Source organism: Rhododendron vialii, chromosome 4a, assembly GCF_030253575.1.
Source record: "Rhododendron vialii isolate Sample 1 chromosome 4a, ASM3025357v1".
NCBI classification, from domain to species: Eukaryota; Viridiplantae; Streptophyta; class Magnoliopsida; order Ericales; family Ericaceae; genus Rhododendron; species Rhododendron vialii.
Genome location: NC_080560.1, coordinates 4,332,266 through 4,348,782, shown reverse-complemented (window position 1 = coordinate 4,348,782; position 16,517 = coordinate 4,332,266). Strand labels below are relative to the sequence as shown.

Here is a 16,517-nt window from a genome sequence, read left to right as displayed (position 1 = left end):
GTAATTTTGGTATACGTTTCTCACCCGAGCTTCGGCTTATGAAAACCTTTTCTAATTTTCCAGGTTATTGTAGATAGCAAGTTGAGGGCTGGATGCGTTTTTTTTGGGTTAGCTCTTGTAAATAGCACGTCTGTAAAAAGGAGCAGGAATGTTGTGTAGTCTTGAGACAAGTGATATTGTAAATTAAGCTTAGCTATGTTGTATAGACACTCTGGAGTTGTATGAATAGTCGCTTCCGCTGTTTTTCTTTTTATGTTATTTAGTGTGCTCTGAATGGAAAAAGTGTTGGAGGCCTTGGTGATTCCGTCACCGGCCGATCACGTGACCCGTATTGGAGTTGGGACGTGACAAATGTACAACAATGTAAGGTATGCAAAAGGATCACATGCAGAGGAAATGTGCAATTAATTAACCATGCCACCTAGCTGTTGGATGGAAGAGAATTGAAATTGCGCATACAAAATTACTCAATCTGACTTCAATTACACTATTCAAAATCATACAACACTGAAACACACACAAGCTCTCAAATCTCAATCACAGGATGACTGGGTGGGGAGAATCCCATATGGGGTTCCCCCCTCTCTCTCTCACCTTCACACAATAACATGCATACAAATACATAGAATCAGATACATACACAAATCATAAAGCAACTCAACCACATTACAACTCAATTATCCAACTTCTAACTCCGTAATCAAACTCATTAATTATCCCCCACAAATAAGCATACCTTGGCCTACACCACCAGTTACCCTCAGTCTAGGTTATTTTCTAACACTAGCTAGCCAGCTACGATGTTAGTGTTACTTACACGATAAGTAGTAACTGGTGATCCTCTTTGGATTAGTGATCGAATATAATCTTGCTCCCTCTTTTTATTCCTCATCCACGCTCTGTTCTGTCTAGATCGTCGGAAGTCTTTAATAAGGATGCTTTACATAAACAAGGTAAGAAATGAAAATCTCTCAACTCTTGCAGGCGATAAATAGAAAGGAGCCACTGAACACACGATTCATACTATGATGGCCACCCATAAGGCATTAGGGGCTATTACTGCAAATATACCGCTAATAAAAGCCACCAAAGTTGCATAAAACGCGATAAGAAGCAAAATTGTACTGGTGTTGGTCAATGAGAATGTTACATCTTGTTCAACATGCATTGCCCTTAAAACCAAGAACAACGCAAGGATGGAGCAGCCCATTGCCAAGGTATCCAATAAAACAAACGCCTTAAGCGCGGCCTTCTTTGCGAGAGTTGCAACTCCCAAATTGTCGGGACTGGGGTTGTACCCACCAGGCATTGTAAATGCAGCGGCAAAAGTGAGAGTGGCAATGAGTGCAGCTATCAAAGCGAGGGTATTAATATATGGTTTCATATCTTCATCTCGAGAACGGATGGTGATGCGCGGTCGTCCATGAGGAACCTTGTGCACATTTGGGTGTCGGCCACGTGAGGCTCCGTGTCTCCTTAGACGAAACCACATCAGTCTCTGGAATATTCAACATTGAAGATAAATAACCACACCGATGAAGCCAAGTCATGCTGATATTTGTCAAAACAGACCTATGTTTAATTGTCGTGATTATTAGTTAGAGTGTTAGGGTTAGGTTGGAAGAGTTTTCTTTTGATTGACTTAATGATTCAAACCATCATCATATTTGTTTCTTTCTTTCTTTTTTCATGGTGATTTCACGGAAGTAATTCATAAAAAAACATTATCGATTTGATATATCCTCCATGTTTTGACAATATCTTTCATGATAATTTTGCAGAAAATAATTTATAAAAAATATGTTCAATTTGAATATCTCATGATAAGCATGGTCGATTTCGGTACGTGCAAGAGAATTGATAAGTGCCAAAATATACATATTTTGGCCCTCCAAACTACATTTGTTAGTCATTTATTTTTGTTAATTGATTTTTATTTTGTTCTTTTGTTGTTTATAGGTTGTTCGAGCCCGTTGTCCGAGACTTTGAATAAAAAGAAGATTTTAAAGAAGTTTGGGGTTAAAATGCGAAATGATCCAAAATCGGATGGTTCATTTATTATTTCCTGAAGTTCAAGGGCCTTTGTGTGATTAAGGTTTTCAATTTCTATATAAACACTTTACCAACCAATTGACTTTAGGGCTCCCTGTCGGCAGCCCGTGGATAGAAAAGAAAAAAAAAAGTCAAAAGCAGCTTTAGCTTTTGGAAAAAACTAATCGGCAGCAGTTTTTGAAAAAAAACGGTCGGCAGCAGCTTTTGAAAAAAAAAGGGGGCGGCTGTCAGCGGAAAAAAATATAAAAGGGAGGACAGAGAGCTGCGAGAAGGGAGAACGGAGGGTTGTCAGAGAAAAACACAAGCAGCGATCGAGGGTTAAAGAAAGAACAGGGCTGCAATTTCTCCCACTGTATTTTCAGTACACACTCCGACCTTTATTTTACAGTATTGATTTCTTCGAAGCTTTGTTTTTCTCTTTTAAGTTTTGTTTAGATCTCCGCACACCGGTAACTCGTATTGATTTCTGTTCTTTATTAAAGTTATTCATTGGTATTTAATTAATTGTTATTTTTTTGTTTATTTTTCATCTTGCGTAATAGAATCATGTTTCAATTTAGGGTTTCTTTTGTTTATCACATAATGATTAGTGAGTAGTGATATAGGTAGGGTCGCGGGGTGATTAGCACGCTGTGACCAGTTCGGACACTGCTCTTAATTTCAAATAATAAAGAAAACGATTTTAGATTGAAAAATACTTCCCGTGGACGAACCAGGGCATTGTCGGAGCCCATGTGAACGGGGGAATGGGGGTCCAAAACTCATTCTTCGCTGCGCATGGGTAAACGACGACCCTAAGGTCTCGCATCTTGCGGGGTATCTTTTTCAATCTAAAATTAAACGTTTTGAAAAACTCCAAACAGAGCAGGTTAATCCGGACTAGTTATAAGTGCTATGAACCCTACGACCGTACCTTTCTTTTAGTTATCTAAAAAGTACAATCAATTTCATAGGTTTAGTTTAATCTCAAATCAATCGTCAAAGGGTGGCTACCTAAGAGCCCGTTTAAATTATAACAACCCGAGTTTTTAGTAAGCACACATCACCGTCTTTGTGGATTCGACTCCGGTCTTACCGGATATTATGCTGCGTCGATCTCCGCCCTACGCTTGGGGCAACCCATTAATTTAGGACTAGGAAATCGGTCAAGCATTTTTGGCGCCGTTGCCGGGGACGGTTACGTGTGTTAAGAATTCGGGTAGTTATTTTTTTATTTGTTTTCTTTTTAGTTCTTTATTTTTTTTAAAATTGTTGAAAAGCAAAAAAAAAAAATGGCCCATTTTGCGGGGAGGTATGGAGGTTATGCAAACCAATTTGGTTATTCAGTGTCACTGCCTATATTTTATGGTTTTGCATCAGAAAATCATTTTTCGCATGTTCATAAACTTGAGGAGGTTTTTGCTAACGATGAAGTGGCTCTTTTACATGTATTCCCAGCATCTTTGCGTGATAGTGCTTTAGATTGGTTTAATTGTTTGAGTCCAAGATTGACATGGGGTGAGATTGTAATACAATTTTTCAATCATTTCAATCCCTCATATGAGACTCACATGCTTTTACAAGAACTATCAGATTTCTCTCAACATGATGATGAGTCTTTGTCACAGTGTTGGGAGCGATTTAAATTTGTTGTATTCTCTTGGTCGTTTAATTGTGAGCTTGGCAGTCTTCTGGTTATTTTTTGCCGCGGTTTAAACCTTAAGTCATGCGAGGTGGATTTTAGGTCCACTGACGAATTTCTTGATAAAACCCCTGAAGACGCTTGGGATTTCTTAGATGAATTAACCCAAAAGCTCCAATTTTGTGAGTTGACTGAAAGTTCTGAGGATACCAGTTTTGATGGGAGGGAAAAAGAGGAAATAGAGCCACCTTATTTTGATCAATTAGCTGATTCTCTTTCTTGCAATCAAGTTGAAAATTTTGAAGTGATTAGTTCTTGTGTATTGAAAGATGAAACAACAGAGTCACTTGGAACTAACGAAATAGTTAGTTCACCTGAAGTGCAACAACATTCTAGTACACTTGAGATGGATTTTCATGATGCGACTCCTGAGGAGTCATTGCCAATAATTGTGCAAAATCCACTTGTTCTTGATGATCAAATACCCCCAGCCATAGATATTGATGTCATCACTCCTGTTGAGCATCCACTATTGCAAGAGATTATCACGTTAGAACAAATTGACTTTCTTGGTGTTGATAATTTTAATATGGTTTACCATTCATTTTTTCTGACACTCATCAACAACTTGAAAGTTAATTTAGTTCGAAATATGCAATTAGTGGAATTTAAATTTCAAATGCGGCTAAGGCCATTAAGATATTCTAAGTATTTGGTTTTGTGGCATGGTCGCATACAATTTTTAATGGAGTGCTTGAAGTGGGTTGAGATGTTGATTTTGATTGCTCTTCGTAGTGTGATGAATGATTGGATTTCACGTGATGGGAGTACTGAATGTCATTAACTTTTTTGTATAGTTTTTTTTCTTTTCTTTTCTCTTTCTTAGATTAGTTACTTTTATTTTATTATTATTATTATTTTTTTGTGAGGACTAACATTGCAGGATGCTTTGTTCAAGTTGGGGGGGTCTTCTTCCCACTATATTATTTCTTGCGTAGTTCTCCGTTCCGAGGTGATACCTTTTCCTTCTTTTTCTTCCATATCCTATATTTTTATTCTTTTGTATTCAATGAGGACATCGAATGGTTTAAGTTGGGGGGATGGATTACTTTGGTAAGTTTTTCACTCTTCTAATTCTTAAAAATTCAAAAAAAAAAAAATAATAATTGAAAATTTTCCTTTTCGCATGTGATTTGGCACTTGTTGTGATTACTTGTTGAATAATTGAGTTGAGGTGTGTTGCCTACCATAGTGATATTTTTTTTTTTTTTTGGCTTGGTAGTTTTACTTGCTAGCTTGTCTTAAGAAGTTGATCATGGCACTTTTGTATAGCACTATTGCATGTCACGTTTATTTGGGCCTTGACCACTTGTGAATTGTGACTTAACCAATCTTGATGGCTAGATTAGTGGAGACTTATGCCCTAGTGAGCTTTTGGGCCCTATCTTTTATTGGAGTGGTGTCACTTTAACTCTTAGTTTGTCATGAAAATAATCTATTTGCTGTGGTCTCATTATTCTTGATTGTTGAGTATTGGAACTTGAATGCATAACAATATCCCTTGGGTTTTGGTTTGTCACATGGATGTTACACCCCTTGGAGAGGATTATAGGCATTTTCTTGATATTTGGGCCAGTTCGTTCCTTTGTTTTCACATTTATCCCTTGCAAGCCACTTTGAGCCTTATATATTTAGATTTTTCTTGGTTAGCTCCACTTTCCATATTTTGTTTGGAGAAAGGCAAAAGTATAAATGTGTAATTTTTGGATAGATTGTGAACTTTTTGTACTTGAATTGGTGGTGCCCCTTAAAAAAAAAGAAAACAAAATAGAAAAAAAAAACAAAAGAAAGAGAAAAATAGAAAGGGCGCCGATATAGATGAAAAGGAGGAATCATACTTTTATTGCTGAAAAATGTTAAAAGGTTAGAAGGGGAGATAAGATGGTGTTGAAAAAAGTGAGAAAATGGGCATACATTGTTAAATTAGCCCCAAGTTGTTTGCCTATTCTCAGACATGTAATGTTTTACCCTAGCCTTTACACACTTTCAATTACCCAACGTTACAACCAAAATTAAAGTCCTATTTGATCCTAGGGGTGATGGAAAGTGGATTGATGGGTGTGAAAGAGAGTTTCAATACTTGGTATTCTATTCATGAGACTGTGTGTTCACCATACAAAGCGTTCTTTTCGTGTCATAGTGTGCGAGTGTTTTGATTTCATATATATAGCTTCTAACCGCACACTTGAGAGTTCATACTATGCACCTTGTTTGGAGTGATTTTATTTGTGAGTGCAAGACACAGTGAGGATTGAAGTCGAGACTCGGTCCGGAGAGAGCGGTTAGTTATTGAACACTTTTGGTTGAGGCCTATGTCACACACACATGCTAATCCTAGGTGCCATGGTTTATTTCTTGACTTGATAGTGTTTGGAACTATTTGTGCATTCTTTATCTTTGTGGTAGCTGCACATTCTTTACTTGATGGATCAATGAGTTGTATGACAAGTTTTGGATTACATGTAAAAAGGTTCAATGTGTTTTGTGGGTAATCACTGCTGAAAATCCTCACGAGACTTCACTCGTCCTACCGGGGCCGCCTGGGGGTTTAAAAGAACTATCAGTTTTAATTTGTTTTCTTTAGTTGCATTTTATTTTCTTTGCTCGGGACTAGCAAAGTGTAAGTTGGGGGGTGTGATAAGTGCCAAAATATACATATTTTGGCCCTCCAAACTACATTTGTTAGTCATTTATTTTTGTTAATTGATTTTTATTTTGTTCTTTTGTTGTTTATAGGTTGTTCGAGCCCGTTGTCCGAGACTTTGAATAAAAAGAAGATTTTAAAGAAGTTTGGGGTTAAAATGCGAAATGATCCAAAATCGGATGGTTCATTTATTATTTCCTGAAGTTCAAGGGCCTTTGTGTGATTAAGGTTTTCAATTTCTATATAAACACTTTACCAACCAATTGACTTTAGGGCTCCCTGTCGGCAGCCCGTGGATAGAAAAGAAAAAAAAAAGTCAAAAGCAGCTTTAGCTTTTGGAAAAAACTAATCGGCAGCAGTTTTTGAAAAAAAACGGTCGGCAGCAGCTTTTGAAAAAAAAAGGGGGCGGCTGTCAGCGGAAAAAAATATAAAAGGGAGGACAGAGAGCTGCGAGAAGGGAGAACGGAGGGTTGTCAGAGAAAAACACAAGCAGCGATCGAGGGTTAAAGAAAGAACAGGGCTGCAATTTCTCCCACTGTATTTTCAGTACACACTCCGACCTTTATTTTACAGTATTGATTTCTTCGAAGCTTTGTTTTTCTCTTTTAAGTTTTGTTTAGATCTCCGCACACCGGTAACTCGTATTGATTTCTGTTCTTTATTAAAGTTATTCATTGGTATTTAATTAATTGTTATTTTTTTGTTTATTTTTCATCTTGCGTAATAGAATCATGTTTCAATTTAGGGTTTCTTTTGTTTATCACATAATGATTAGTGAGTAGTGATATAGGTAGGGTCGCGGGGTGATTAGCACGCTGTGATCAGTTCGGGTACTGCTCTTTTTATCAAACAATGTAAAAATGATTTAAGATTGGAAAAATACTTCCCGCGGACGAATCTGGGCATTGTCGGAGCCCTTGTGAACGGGGGAATGGGGGTCCAAAACCCATTCTCCGCTGCGCATGGGTATACGGCGACCCTAAGGTTTCGCATCTTGCGGGGTATCTTTTCAATCCAAAATTGAACATTTTTAAGAATACCAAATTGAGCAGGTTGATCTGGACTGGTTACGAGTGCTATGAACCCTACGACTGTACCTCTTTTTAATTATTTGAAAAGAAAAGTTATTTTTCTTAAGTTTTAGTTAATCTCAAACAAAACAACAAGGGGTAGCTACCTAAGAGCTAATTTTAATTCTACAACCCGAATTTTTAGTCAGCACACATCACCGTCTCTGTGGATTCGACTCCGGACTTACCGGATATTATGCTGCGTCGATCTCCGCCCTACGCTTGGGGCAACCCATTAATTTAGGACTAGGAAATCGGTCAAGCAAGAATTTGCAGAAAATAATCATGGTGAACATGATGAATTTGAGCATTAGAAACATGGTCAATTTGAATATCTACTATGTTCTGAAATAGATTTCATGGTAATTTTGTCAAAATAATTTATGAAAACATGGATTATTTCGGAATTGATCTTTTTTGGAAAGTTGGTTAGTAAGATAATAACGAGGGCGTAAAAAATGAAAGATAAAAAAAATTGAGCGAAATAGTTGCAATATATTTAATGAGAGAATTACTCCCTCCATCCCAATTTGCTTGTCCCTTTTTGAGGAGTGAGTTTTTATGGGTAGAATAATGAAAAATATAATTGGAATTGATTTTCTCAATTTGCCCTTACTTTATGCTTGACATGACACTTAATATAGGAAAAAAATGATGAAAGAGTAATGTTGCACAACTTTTTATGTTAACTTTTTAAAATGGATATTCATTTTGAGAAGGGAGTACATATGAGAGAGAGAGAGAGAGAGAGAGAGAGAGAGAGTTAATAAGGGAAAAATGGGTCATTCATCTAATTTATTGAGAATATTAGTATTCAAATCCCCTAGGATATACACCTAAATAAGTCTTCTAAATAAGATGCCTATTTATTTTCTTCTTTTATATATGCTTATTTTAATTACTTATTAGTATATCTTTATAATGTTATGACATCCTAGTTCGATTTCGATTCGATTCGACCGTGGTTGAACAAGTGACTCATCAATCCGGTCCTTTTTCCAAGAGTAATGCTACTGGTACAGCAATCTGTGCACAGATTTTTTGGTGGGGCCCACCACGGGTCCCACACAAATGATTCGAACCGTTCATTAAATGTAAAATATTTTTTCAAGAGTCCCTATAGAAAATTAGCTCAATCTAATACATATAAGTACTCGATCCAACCATCTAAATTTTCATTCAGATTTTCGGTTAATGAAAAGTTAGATAATTAGATCAAGCACTTATAGGTATTGGATTGAGCTGATTTTTTACAAGAACTCTTAAAAAAAGGTTTTACATTTAATGAACGGCTCGGATCATTTGTGTGGGACCCGTGGTGGGCCCCACCAAAAAATTTGTGCACAATCTGTGCACAGATTGCTATACCAGTAGCATATTCGTTTTTCCAATTTGCTCACTGATTCGGTTTTCAAAACATTGGGACAGAGGATCCGTGCCCCCAAAAAACACACCTGGTAATATTAAAAAAAGAGAAAGTCTTCAATACACACCCCTTTAAGGTGTGTACCATATGCACCTATTGTGTGGTTCATATTGTGCCACCTCATAAAAAATTACTTGTAGGATCGGTCATTCATAACATTTTATTTCGAATCGTAACTTTTATACTAAAAATTCGTAACTTTTCAACAATATGATTCGTAACTTTTTAGCAATAGATTCGTAACATTTTGGGATTCATAACATTTTGGTGTATTTTAATAAGGGTGCATATGATACACATCCAAATAAGGGGTGTGTATTGTAGCACTTCCCTATTAAAAATCATTAAATAATTAAAAAAGGGTACCCTTAGGTTTATATGCTTCCAATCTGACTCGCAAAGGTCTAAGGCTGTAAGACCTTCTTTGTTAACAGCCCCCAAGTCTATTGAAGCCGAAAAAGTTAACATCGGGAAAGAGGGCAATCGAAGGGTCGGCCTTCAACATTCGATCAAGCAAAACCCAATAATCTACCTCTACTGCATGGTGAATAGCTGCCTTCCCGAGGTTATCCAATTTTCTCATGAGATCCAGATTTTGTTTTATTAGTTCAGAAATAATTGTGTCTGCGAGAAACCGCGTGAGAAATTAGATGGATTCACTTACAATAGAAGGAGAAAAGAAATACTAGTACTTAAGGGGAAGAAAATGTCATTGCATTCTAGTGGCAACTTTACAAGTTGTGTTCGGACCAAGAGTTCATTGGTCGTTGAAGTTTCTTAATTACCAAGGGAATTAAGAAAGTTAATTAATTGAGAGGAGAAATAACTGTTGATTTTCAATTGATTGTGTGTGTGTATGTTCTTCTATTATTTTATTGAAGATCCACTACAAGAAATTACACAATTGTCAACTAAAATTCCCGACTAAACAAAATTGGCCGCAATTTGTTGACCAATTACCAACGAAATATTATTTGGTCGGTAATTTTATATAACGCCGACTATATTTGTTGACTAAAAAAAATAAATTTGGTTGGCGAATATTGATTTTTCCCAATTTAAAAAATCAATAAATTAAGTACATTCCCCTACTAAATAATTTGGTTGGGAATATTTGTTCTTTTGCCAACCAAATAAATTTGGTCGGCAAATTTTAATTTTTCCCAAATTAAGAAACTCAAATATATTACCCGACTAAATAATTTGGTTAGCAATATTAGTTTATTTGCCAACCAAGAATAAATTTGGTTGGCGAATTTTAATTTTTTCAAAAATTAATAAATTAATAAATCCAATACATTCCCAAGGGGTTTAGAGACTGGTCCATAACTCTAAACCCCAACCAACTGTCCCTCATGAGGCTCGAACCCAAGCCTTCACTAAGGAAGGCGGTGGGTGATGCCAACTAATCTAAAAGCATTTAGTTGCACATTATCTTAGGAGTTAAAAGAACATGTACAACATACTTAAGTCTTAACAGATGTGCATTGTTAGCTATTTTAACTAGCCAACACATGAAAATGAAGTGCCATCAGCCCAACTAAAGGCTTCAACAAATGTATTGAGTCATTATTCACACATTAAACAAACAAATTATTACTGTCTTCTCTAAATGTCCATATTCTCTCTTACTTTATTCAAGTTCTCTCCCCTTAAAACATGGTGTACAAAAAAAATAAAAAATGACAAGAATGGTGATAAACTATTGTATTTTCTTATGTTGTTTTCATGTTTACTTGGTTAATTGTTTGTTTAATTAAAATCCAAAACTTAAGTAAACTACACATATGACACGATAATGATAGTCAATACACTATACATAAAGACCAAGTAAAGTAGTAATTAAACTATCCAAATACTTTACTTTTCTTGATTCCTAACAATTTTACTCTAACACTATGCAAGAAGTGCTACAATTCTAGTTTTAATACGTGATCTGGAGTATCCGAAGATGCACAATATTAGTTTTGATGTTGGGGATACTTTTGGGATATGTATTTGGGAGTATCAGACGAGTATTAATCCTTGTTCGTGCTCTATTTGAAGAAGCTGTCACTCGCAATATTGAATGAAACAGTTCTGGGAAGAAATCATAATAATAAACTGGAATAAAATTAAACAAAATTGAAAATATCAAACCAAGTCCTGTGTTTTACACAATTTACTTAAAACAGATTCGCCGCCTCATAGGAGTGCTCAAGATTTTTTCCAGCATCCGTTACCCAAGATACAACAATTTCAAAACCGTGGCAGTGGCACAAAATTAACTGTCTAGATTGAGGAAATTTTTTTTTTTGATGAGCACTTTGTCTAGAGGAACTTGACTGTGTATGTACTCCTCTTACCAAAAAAAGAAGAAGAGAATTCTAGCTAAGACAACTGTAAGGCCCCGTTTCAGAACACTTTCTTAAAAAATAAGTACTTATTTCATATTTTCAAACTCAAAAACAATATAAATGAAAAATAATTTTTCAATTTTTTTTGCACCATATTAAAGATCTCAATGAGATCTATTAAACAAGATACATAGTGATAGAAAAATTATTTACATAAGCACATGATTTTTAAGCTTGAAATTGTCTTCTTAGAAAATAAGTACTTATTTATCGTTCTGGAACGGAGCCAAAAAAATGAAGAATCTTAAAAGAGAAGGAAAAGATGGTTTTTGGGTTGTATCCGAACCTTGAAGCAAAGGCTCCAAACCAGCTAATTATCTATAAATATCCCAGCTCGGGCCCAATCAGGTAATTAAGCCTAAGTCAACCCCAACTTTGTGTTTTAGGGATTTTGAGCCCAAAGCCCATATGAAATACAAACGAGCGTACCCAGCCCAGACCACAGGTTGCAGGCTCACGAATCCTGAGTCGTAGCCCTGGTCTGTGTTTAGTGACAGCGAGAGCACTTGCGTCCTCACTTAATAACCTTGGTTTTTGCAATTCTCATCTGTCTTTAAATGACTTTTGTTAACATGATTCAAGCTCACAAAATGATAGAACGAAACTTCCATTTTTCCAACAAATCGAAAAAATGGAGAAAATTCGCCTAATCCTCCCAAGCGTGATGATGAATGCTGAATAGTATACTAATTCGCCCAATCCTCTTGTTTTGGTTCTCATCATAAGAGGTGTGAGGCAACAATAGAAAGAGGATAGTGGTTATATATATAAGGTTGAGCGATTGTGTAATCCTCCAACATATGAATCTACATCCTCTTGGATTGTATTCCATCTCGGGAAACAACATAAATCCTCGTCTTTGTGTGATTGTGTGGTTGTTTTCGATCCTAACTCCTAGCACAACATATTGTTCACTTCGTAATTTTGTCTTCTCATTGATCACCAATTACCTCCCCTAATCTAAGATTATTCAAACACCACCTTAATAATTGGATATATTCAACCAAAGGCCTGGTTTATTCATTCTTGAGTAGTAGAAGTAGTTCTTGAGTAGTAGTAGTTCTTGAGTAGTAGTAGTAGTAGTTCTTGAGTAGGAGCAGCAGTAGGAGCAGCAGCAGCAGCAGCAGTGTCGCAGTGGGCAGTAGCAGTAGCAATAGCAGTAGCAGCAGCAGTGTCGCAGTGGGCTGTGGCAGTAGGCAGTAGCAGTAGCAGCAGTGTCGCAGTGGGCAGTGGCAGTAGGCAGTAGGCAGTAGGCAGTAGGCAGTAGGCAGTAGGCAGTAGCAGTAGCAGCAGCAGCAGCAGCAGTAGGAGTAGCAGCAGCAGTAGGAGGAGCAGCAGCAGCAGCAGCAGTAGTAGTAGTAGTAGTAGTAGGAGCAGCAGGAGCAGCAGTAGGAGCAGTAGCAGGCAGCAGCAGTGTCGTAGTGGGCAGTGGGCAGTAGGCAGCAGCAGCAGCAGTAGGCAGCAGCAGCAGCAGTGTCGCAGTGGGCAGTGGCAGTAGCAGTAGCAGTAGCAGCAGTGTCGCAGTGGGCAGTGGGCAGTGGCAGTAGGCAGGCGCAGCAGGAGCAGTGGGCACACTACAACAAATAGAGGTTTTAATAGCATTATTTTATAGCGTTTTTTTATTAATGCTATGGTAGTGGTGGCAACAAGAGCGTTGCTGCTGTTGTATGACACGGAGAAAGCCGGAAGTGAAACAATAGCGTTTCATTAATTATATTATAGTGTTCCATCCAAATTCCAATTTAGGGCAGGAATCTCTCTCCACTCTGCCGCCTTAAAAACACACGCGAACTCAAAATTTTCACCGAATCCTTGTCACACAGATCTCCCTCTCTTTTCTTGCGAATTGGTTTCGGCTTCTGCTGGATATATAGATCAAGCGTTCAGTCACGAGTTCAATCGCGAGTTCTTCTTTCATGAGCAAGGGTTTCAACTTTCAATCGTAAGTTCTTCCATGATTTGTTCTTTCTCCTCTCTTGTTATGCGATCTAGCTAACACTCGGTTTAAATGTACGAAACCCTTTTTCTGCTCGATCCCTCGTTCCTCCCCAGAAAGAAGCAAATCGCCATGACCTATTGCACCAGTTGAAAGCAAAAAGTCGTCGAACGGAGAAGCCCTAACGAGGTTCACTTTGATTTTTTCCTTGATTTTTGCCCAAATACAAACTAGGGGTTTAATATTCTCTCTTATTTGCTTATCAAAGGTTATGAATTTTTAATTTTGCTCAGCCGTCATCTTCCACGACCACTGGGTTCGCCACGACTACTCGACGACCTTCATTTTCGGCGAGTCTCTGGCCCTGCCTGTACGCCTCTCTCTCTTATTGCTATGTACCTCTTTCTGTACCTTTACGAATGTGTTGATTTTGTGTCGATTTAGGGTTCATTGTTTTGATTTTGCAGACTAATTTGGTACTTTGCATTCTCGCGCAGAGAGAATTTCCCTAGTGCTCGAATCGCCTCTCGCCAGTCCATCTCTGTAAGTCTCTTTCTCTATCTCCTTCGTATTCGGCATTTCCCTCACTAAGCAGTTCTGCAAATTCAATTTGGAGAGACTAATAAGCTAGTATTAGCACCTCCCAGAAAGTAATTTCCTAATTTGTTTGTCTTTTGTCGTTTGGGAATACAATTGAGTCCAAACCTGACTTCGCTACTCAGCACATTTGATTTCTTTGTTTGGATTATTGTTGTTTCTATGTCACTCTCAAGTCACATGCTCAATTCAAGGGTTCCAGTGATGGTTCCACAACAAAGACATGTGAGCTGATGGGTAGTGAATAGTATTGGCTCAATTGTATTCCCAAAAGAAAATAAGCCAAGCAAATTAGGATATTGCTTCCCACTTCCCAACATGGGAAGTCATTGTAGTAACAGTTTGTTTCTCCAAATTGGTGGTTGTTTTTGTTGCTACAGAATAAAAAAAATGCAGGTTTGAATCTGTATTCAAACTGATTGTTCCACTTAGAACTTGTACGCCGGGTACTTTGCCTCAAATAATGCAACCTGAAATGATTTAAGATTCAAGAACATTGGATTGGTGACCCAACTGTTCTTATTTGACCCTCATTTTCTTCCAAAAGAGGCAGTGGTTATACCCCATTAAGTTGCTAAGGAAATTGTAACAAACTCAATTGCCCAAAGGAAAATTTGTATCCCCATGGCGCCAACACCTTTAGGGGAGAAATCCTGTTGCTCTGGGGCTAACAGTTGGAGATGTTAACTACGCAAGACCAATGGTATATTGCAAGCATACCTACAAAATCTAAATGAAAACTTGGTGGGTTTACATGTTTCAGTTAGTTATTGCATGAAAGATAGGGTCTTCTTTTAAATATCTTACTGATCTCATCACCAATTCTTGAGCAATAAGCTGTGCCAATATTCTGAACTGCAGTCACGTGTAGTTGATTTGATGCCAGCACTTTCCGGACAGCCCTGTAGTCATATAACTCAACTCAACTTGATTTGCGTTTAGAACCTTCAAAGATACTGTACCTTGGTCGATAGATCATTTTTCTTTAGCTCAATATTGCATAGTGAAAGTTTACGTATTGTTATATTAATGGTTTTCATAAACTGAGTTATGTTTAAGAGAGCTAAGTTTCTTAATCTTGCATTAACGTGAATTTGATAAGCACCCGAGAATGTAATGTAGGGTGCGCTAGTGCTTAGTTTTAGTTTAACTTAAAGTATTAATTAGTTATTATTAACGTTGTTTGCGTGTAGAGTGTTCCATTTCTATTTTATAGGTGAATCGCCAAACAAGGGAGTTTTCGAGGCATAAGGCATGTCATTGCCCGAGCAGAAGCTGGATGGCCAAGGTAGAAGATGATTTGCCCGAGCAGAACCTGTCATTGCCCGAGCAAGATGAAGGATAGCCAAGGCAGAATTCTGAGCTATTGAGCTCGGCATCGATGGGATGCCATTTGTTACATCGATGCCGATCCCCTTAGTGGTCCAGTCTCTTATTGAGTTCGGCATCGATGGGATGAAATGCTTTACATCGATGCCGAGCCCCTTAGTGAAGCACTCTAAGGCCGTTGCCATCGATGCCGAAGGGCTTAAGGGCGAATTTTCAGAGCATCTAGAGAATATTCCAGGCGCGGATCTTAGAAGTATAAAAGCTTATTTCATTGATTTGTAAAAAAGTATAATTAGATTTGCTTACCTAATTTTAGATTTAGATCTAGATTCAAATTGTTCTTGAGTGTTCTTCATTTTTCAGTTTTGAATATTTCAATTTCTGCCTTTAGTTGTTACTTTTTGTTATTGTTGCATTAATTAAAGTTGTTTATTTTCTCCCGATCTATCTTAATCTCTAATTTTCTTCTAGTCTTGTTAATTCAATTATGCTAAGTAGTTTTTCACTTGCTCTTATCTCTCTAGATATGGGTGAGTAGTTTCAAGGGTTAGGTCATGGGGTGATTAGCACCTCATGGCTCGGGCAAAAATTACATTTTGCACCCAATAAAGCTTTAAACTTTGATTTGAAAATTGATGTGGGGTTCGGGTTTGTTTGTCAAATCACCGAGGTTTTAACCTCTTTGATCATGTGTAGGTGGGAGCATCGCCTACCCACCACACATAATGCTTAGAGCTCTGTCGCTCGAGGTATTTGCCAAATGAACTCTAGAGCTAGCTTGGTTCTCAAATCATTTTATCTTCTGATTTGAGAATTTTAACCAAATATCTTAAATTGAGTAGTTGGGTGAAGAGTGTAATTTAACTTGAGTCTCGGGTGTTAATAATTCCTAGACCTAGCCTATCTTTTCTCTAGTTAATTCATTTTTTAATTTAGCCCTTTTATTTCCACCAGTTAAAGTAAAACAAAGTTGGCTGTCTAAAAGCCGAAAGCCCGTACTTCCATCTACAAATCCGACCAAGCCATATAATTATTCCCTTGGGTACGATCCCGGATTTCCGGTTTATTATGCTTCAATCGACGAGTTAAACCCTACGCTTGGGGTATTATTCCACATTATCATCGGAGTAAGCGAAGCAGAATTGCAGAGGCAACACCAAAGACTATTATGAGAACAATAGGGGTCAAAGGTCTTACCCTTTATCACTTGAAATCCCATCTTTAGGTTTGTGCGCAGTGGGCAGTGGCAGTGGCAGTGGCAGTAGGCAGGCGCAGCAGGAGCAGCAGCAGCGGCAGCAGCAGCGGCGGTAGGCAGTAGGCAGTAGCAGGAGCAGTGGCAGCAAGCTGCAGCAGCAGTAGCAGTAGTAGTAGTAGTTATTAAAGGGG

General features: G+C 37.7%; 1 protein-coding gene and 1 long non-coding RNA gene across 2 annotated transcripts in view; one reads left to right on the top strand and one right to left on the bottom strand.

Moving 5' to 3' along the window:
- Positions 1-635: 635 nt before the first annotated feature.
- Positions 636-16,517, bottom strand: part of LOC131323563 (protein ACCELERATED CELL DEATH 6-like) — a 43,117-nt gene continuing 27,235 nt past the window's right edge. The window contains exons 5-6 of the mRNA XM_058355416.1: positions 9,240-9,292; positions 636-1,498 (exon numbers count right to left, since the gene is read on the bottom strand). Of these exons, the coding sequence (XP_058211399.1) occupies positions 1,019-1,498; positions 9,240-9,292 (533 nt within the window). The 3' untranslated portion in view covers positions 636-1,018. The remainder of the gene's footprint in view (positions 1,499-9,239; positions 9,293-16,517) is intronic.
- On the top strand, positions 13,026-16,367 carry LOC131323440 (uncharacterized). The gene is made up of 3 exons (XR_009199185.1): positions 13,026-13,575; positions 13,673-13,748; positions 16,280-16,367. It is a non-coding gene; the product is annotated as an uncharacterized LOC131323440 (long non-coding RNA).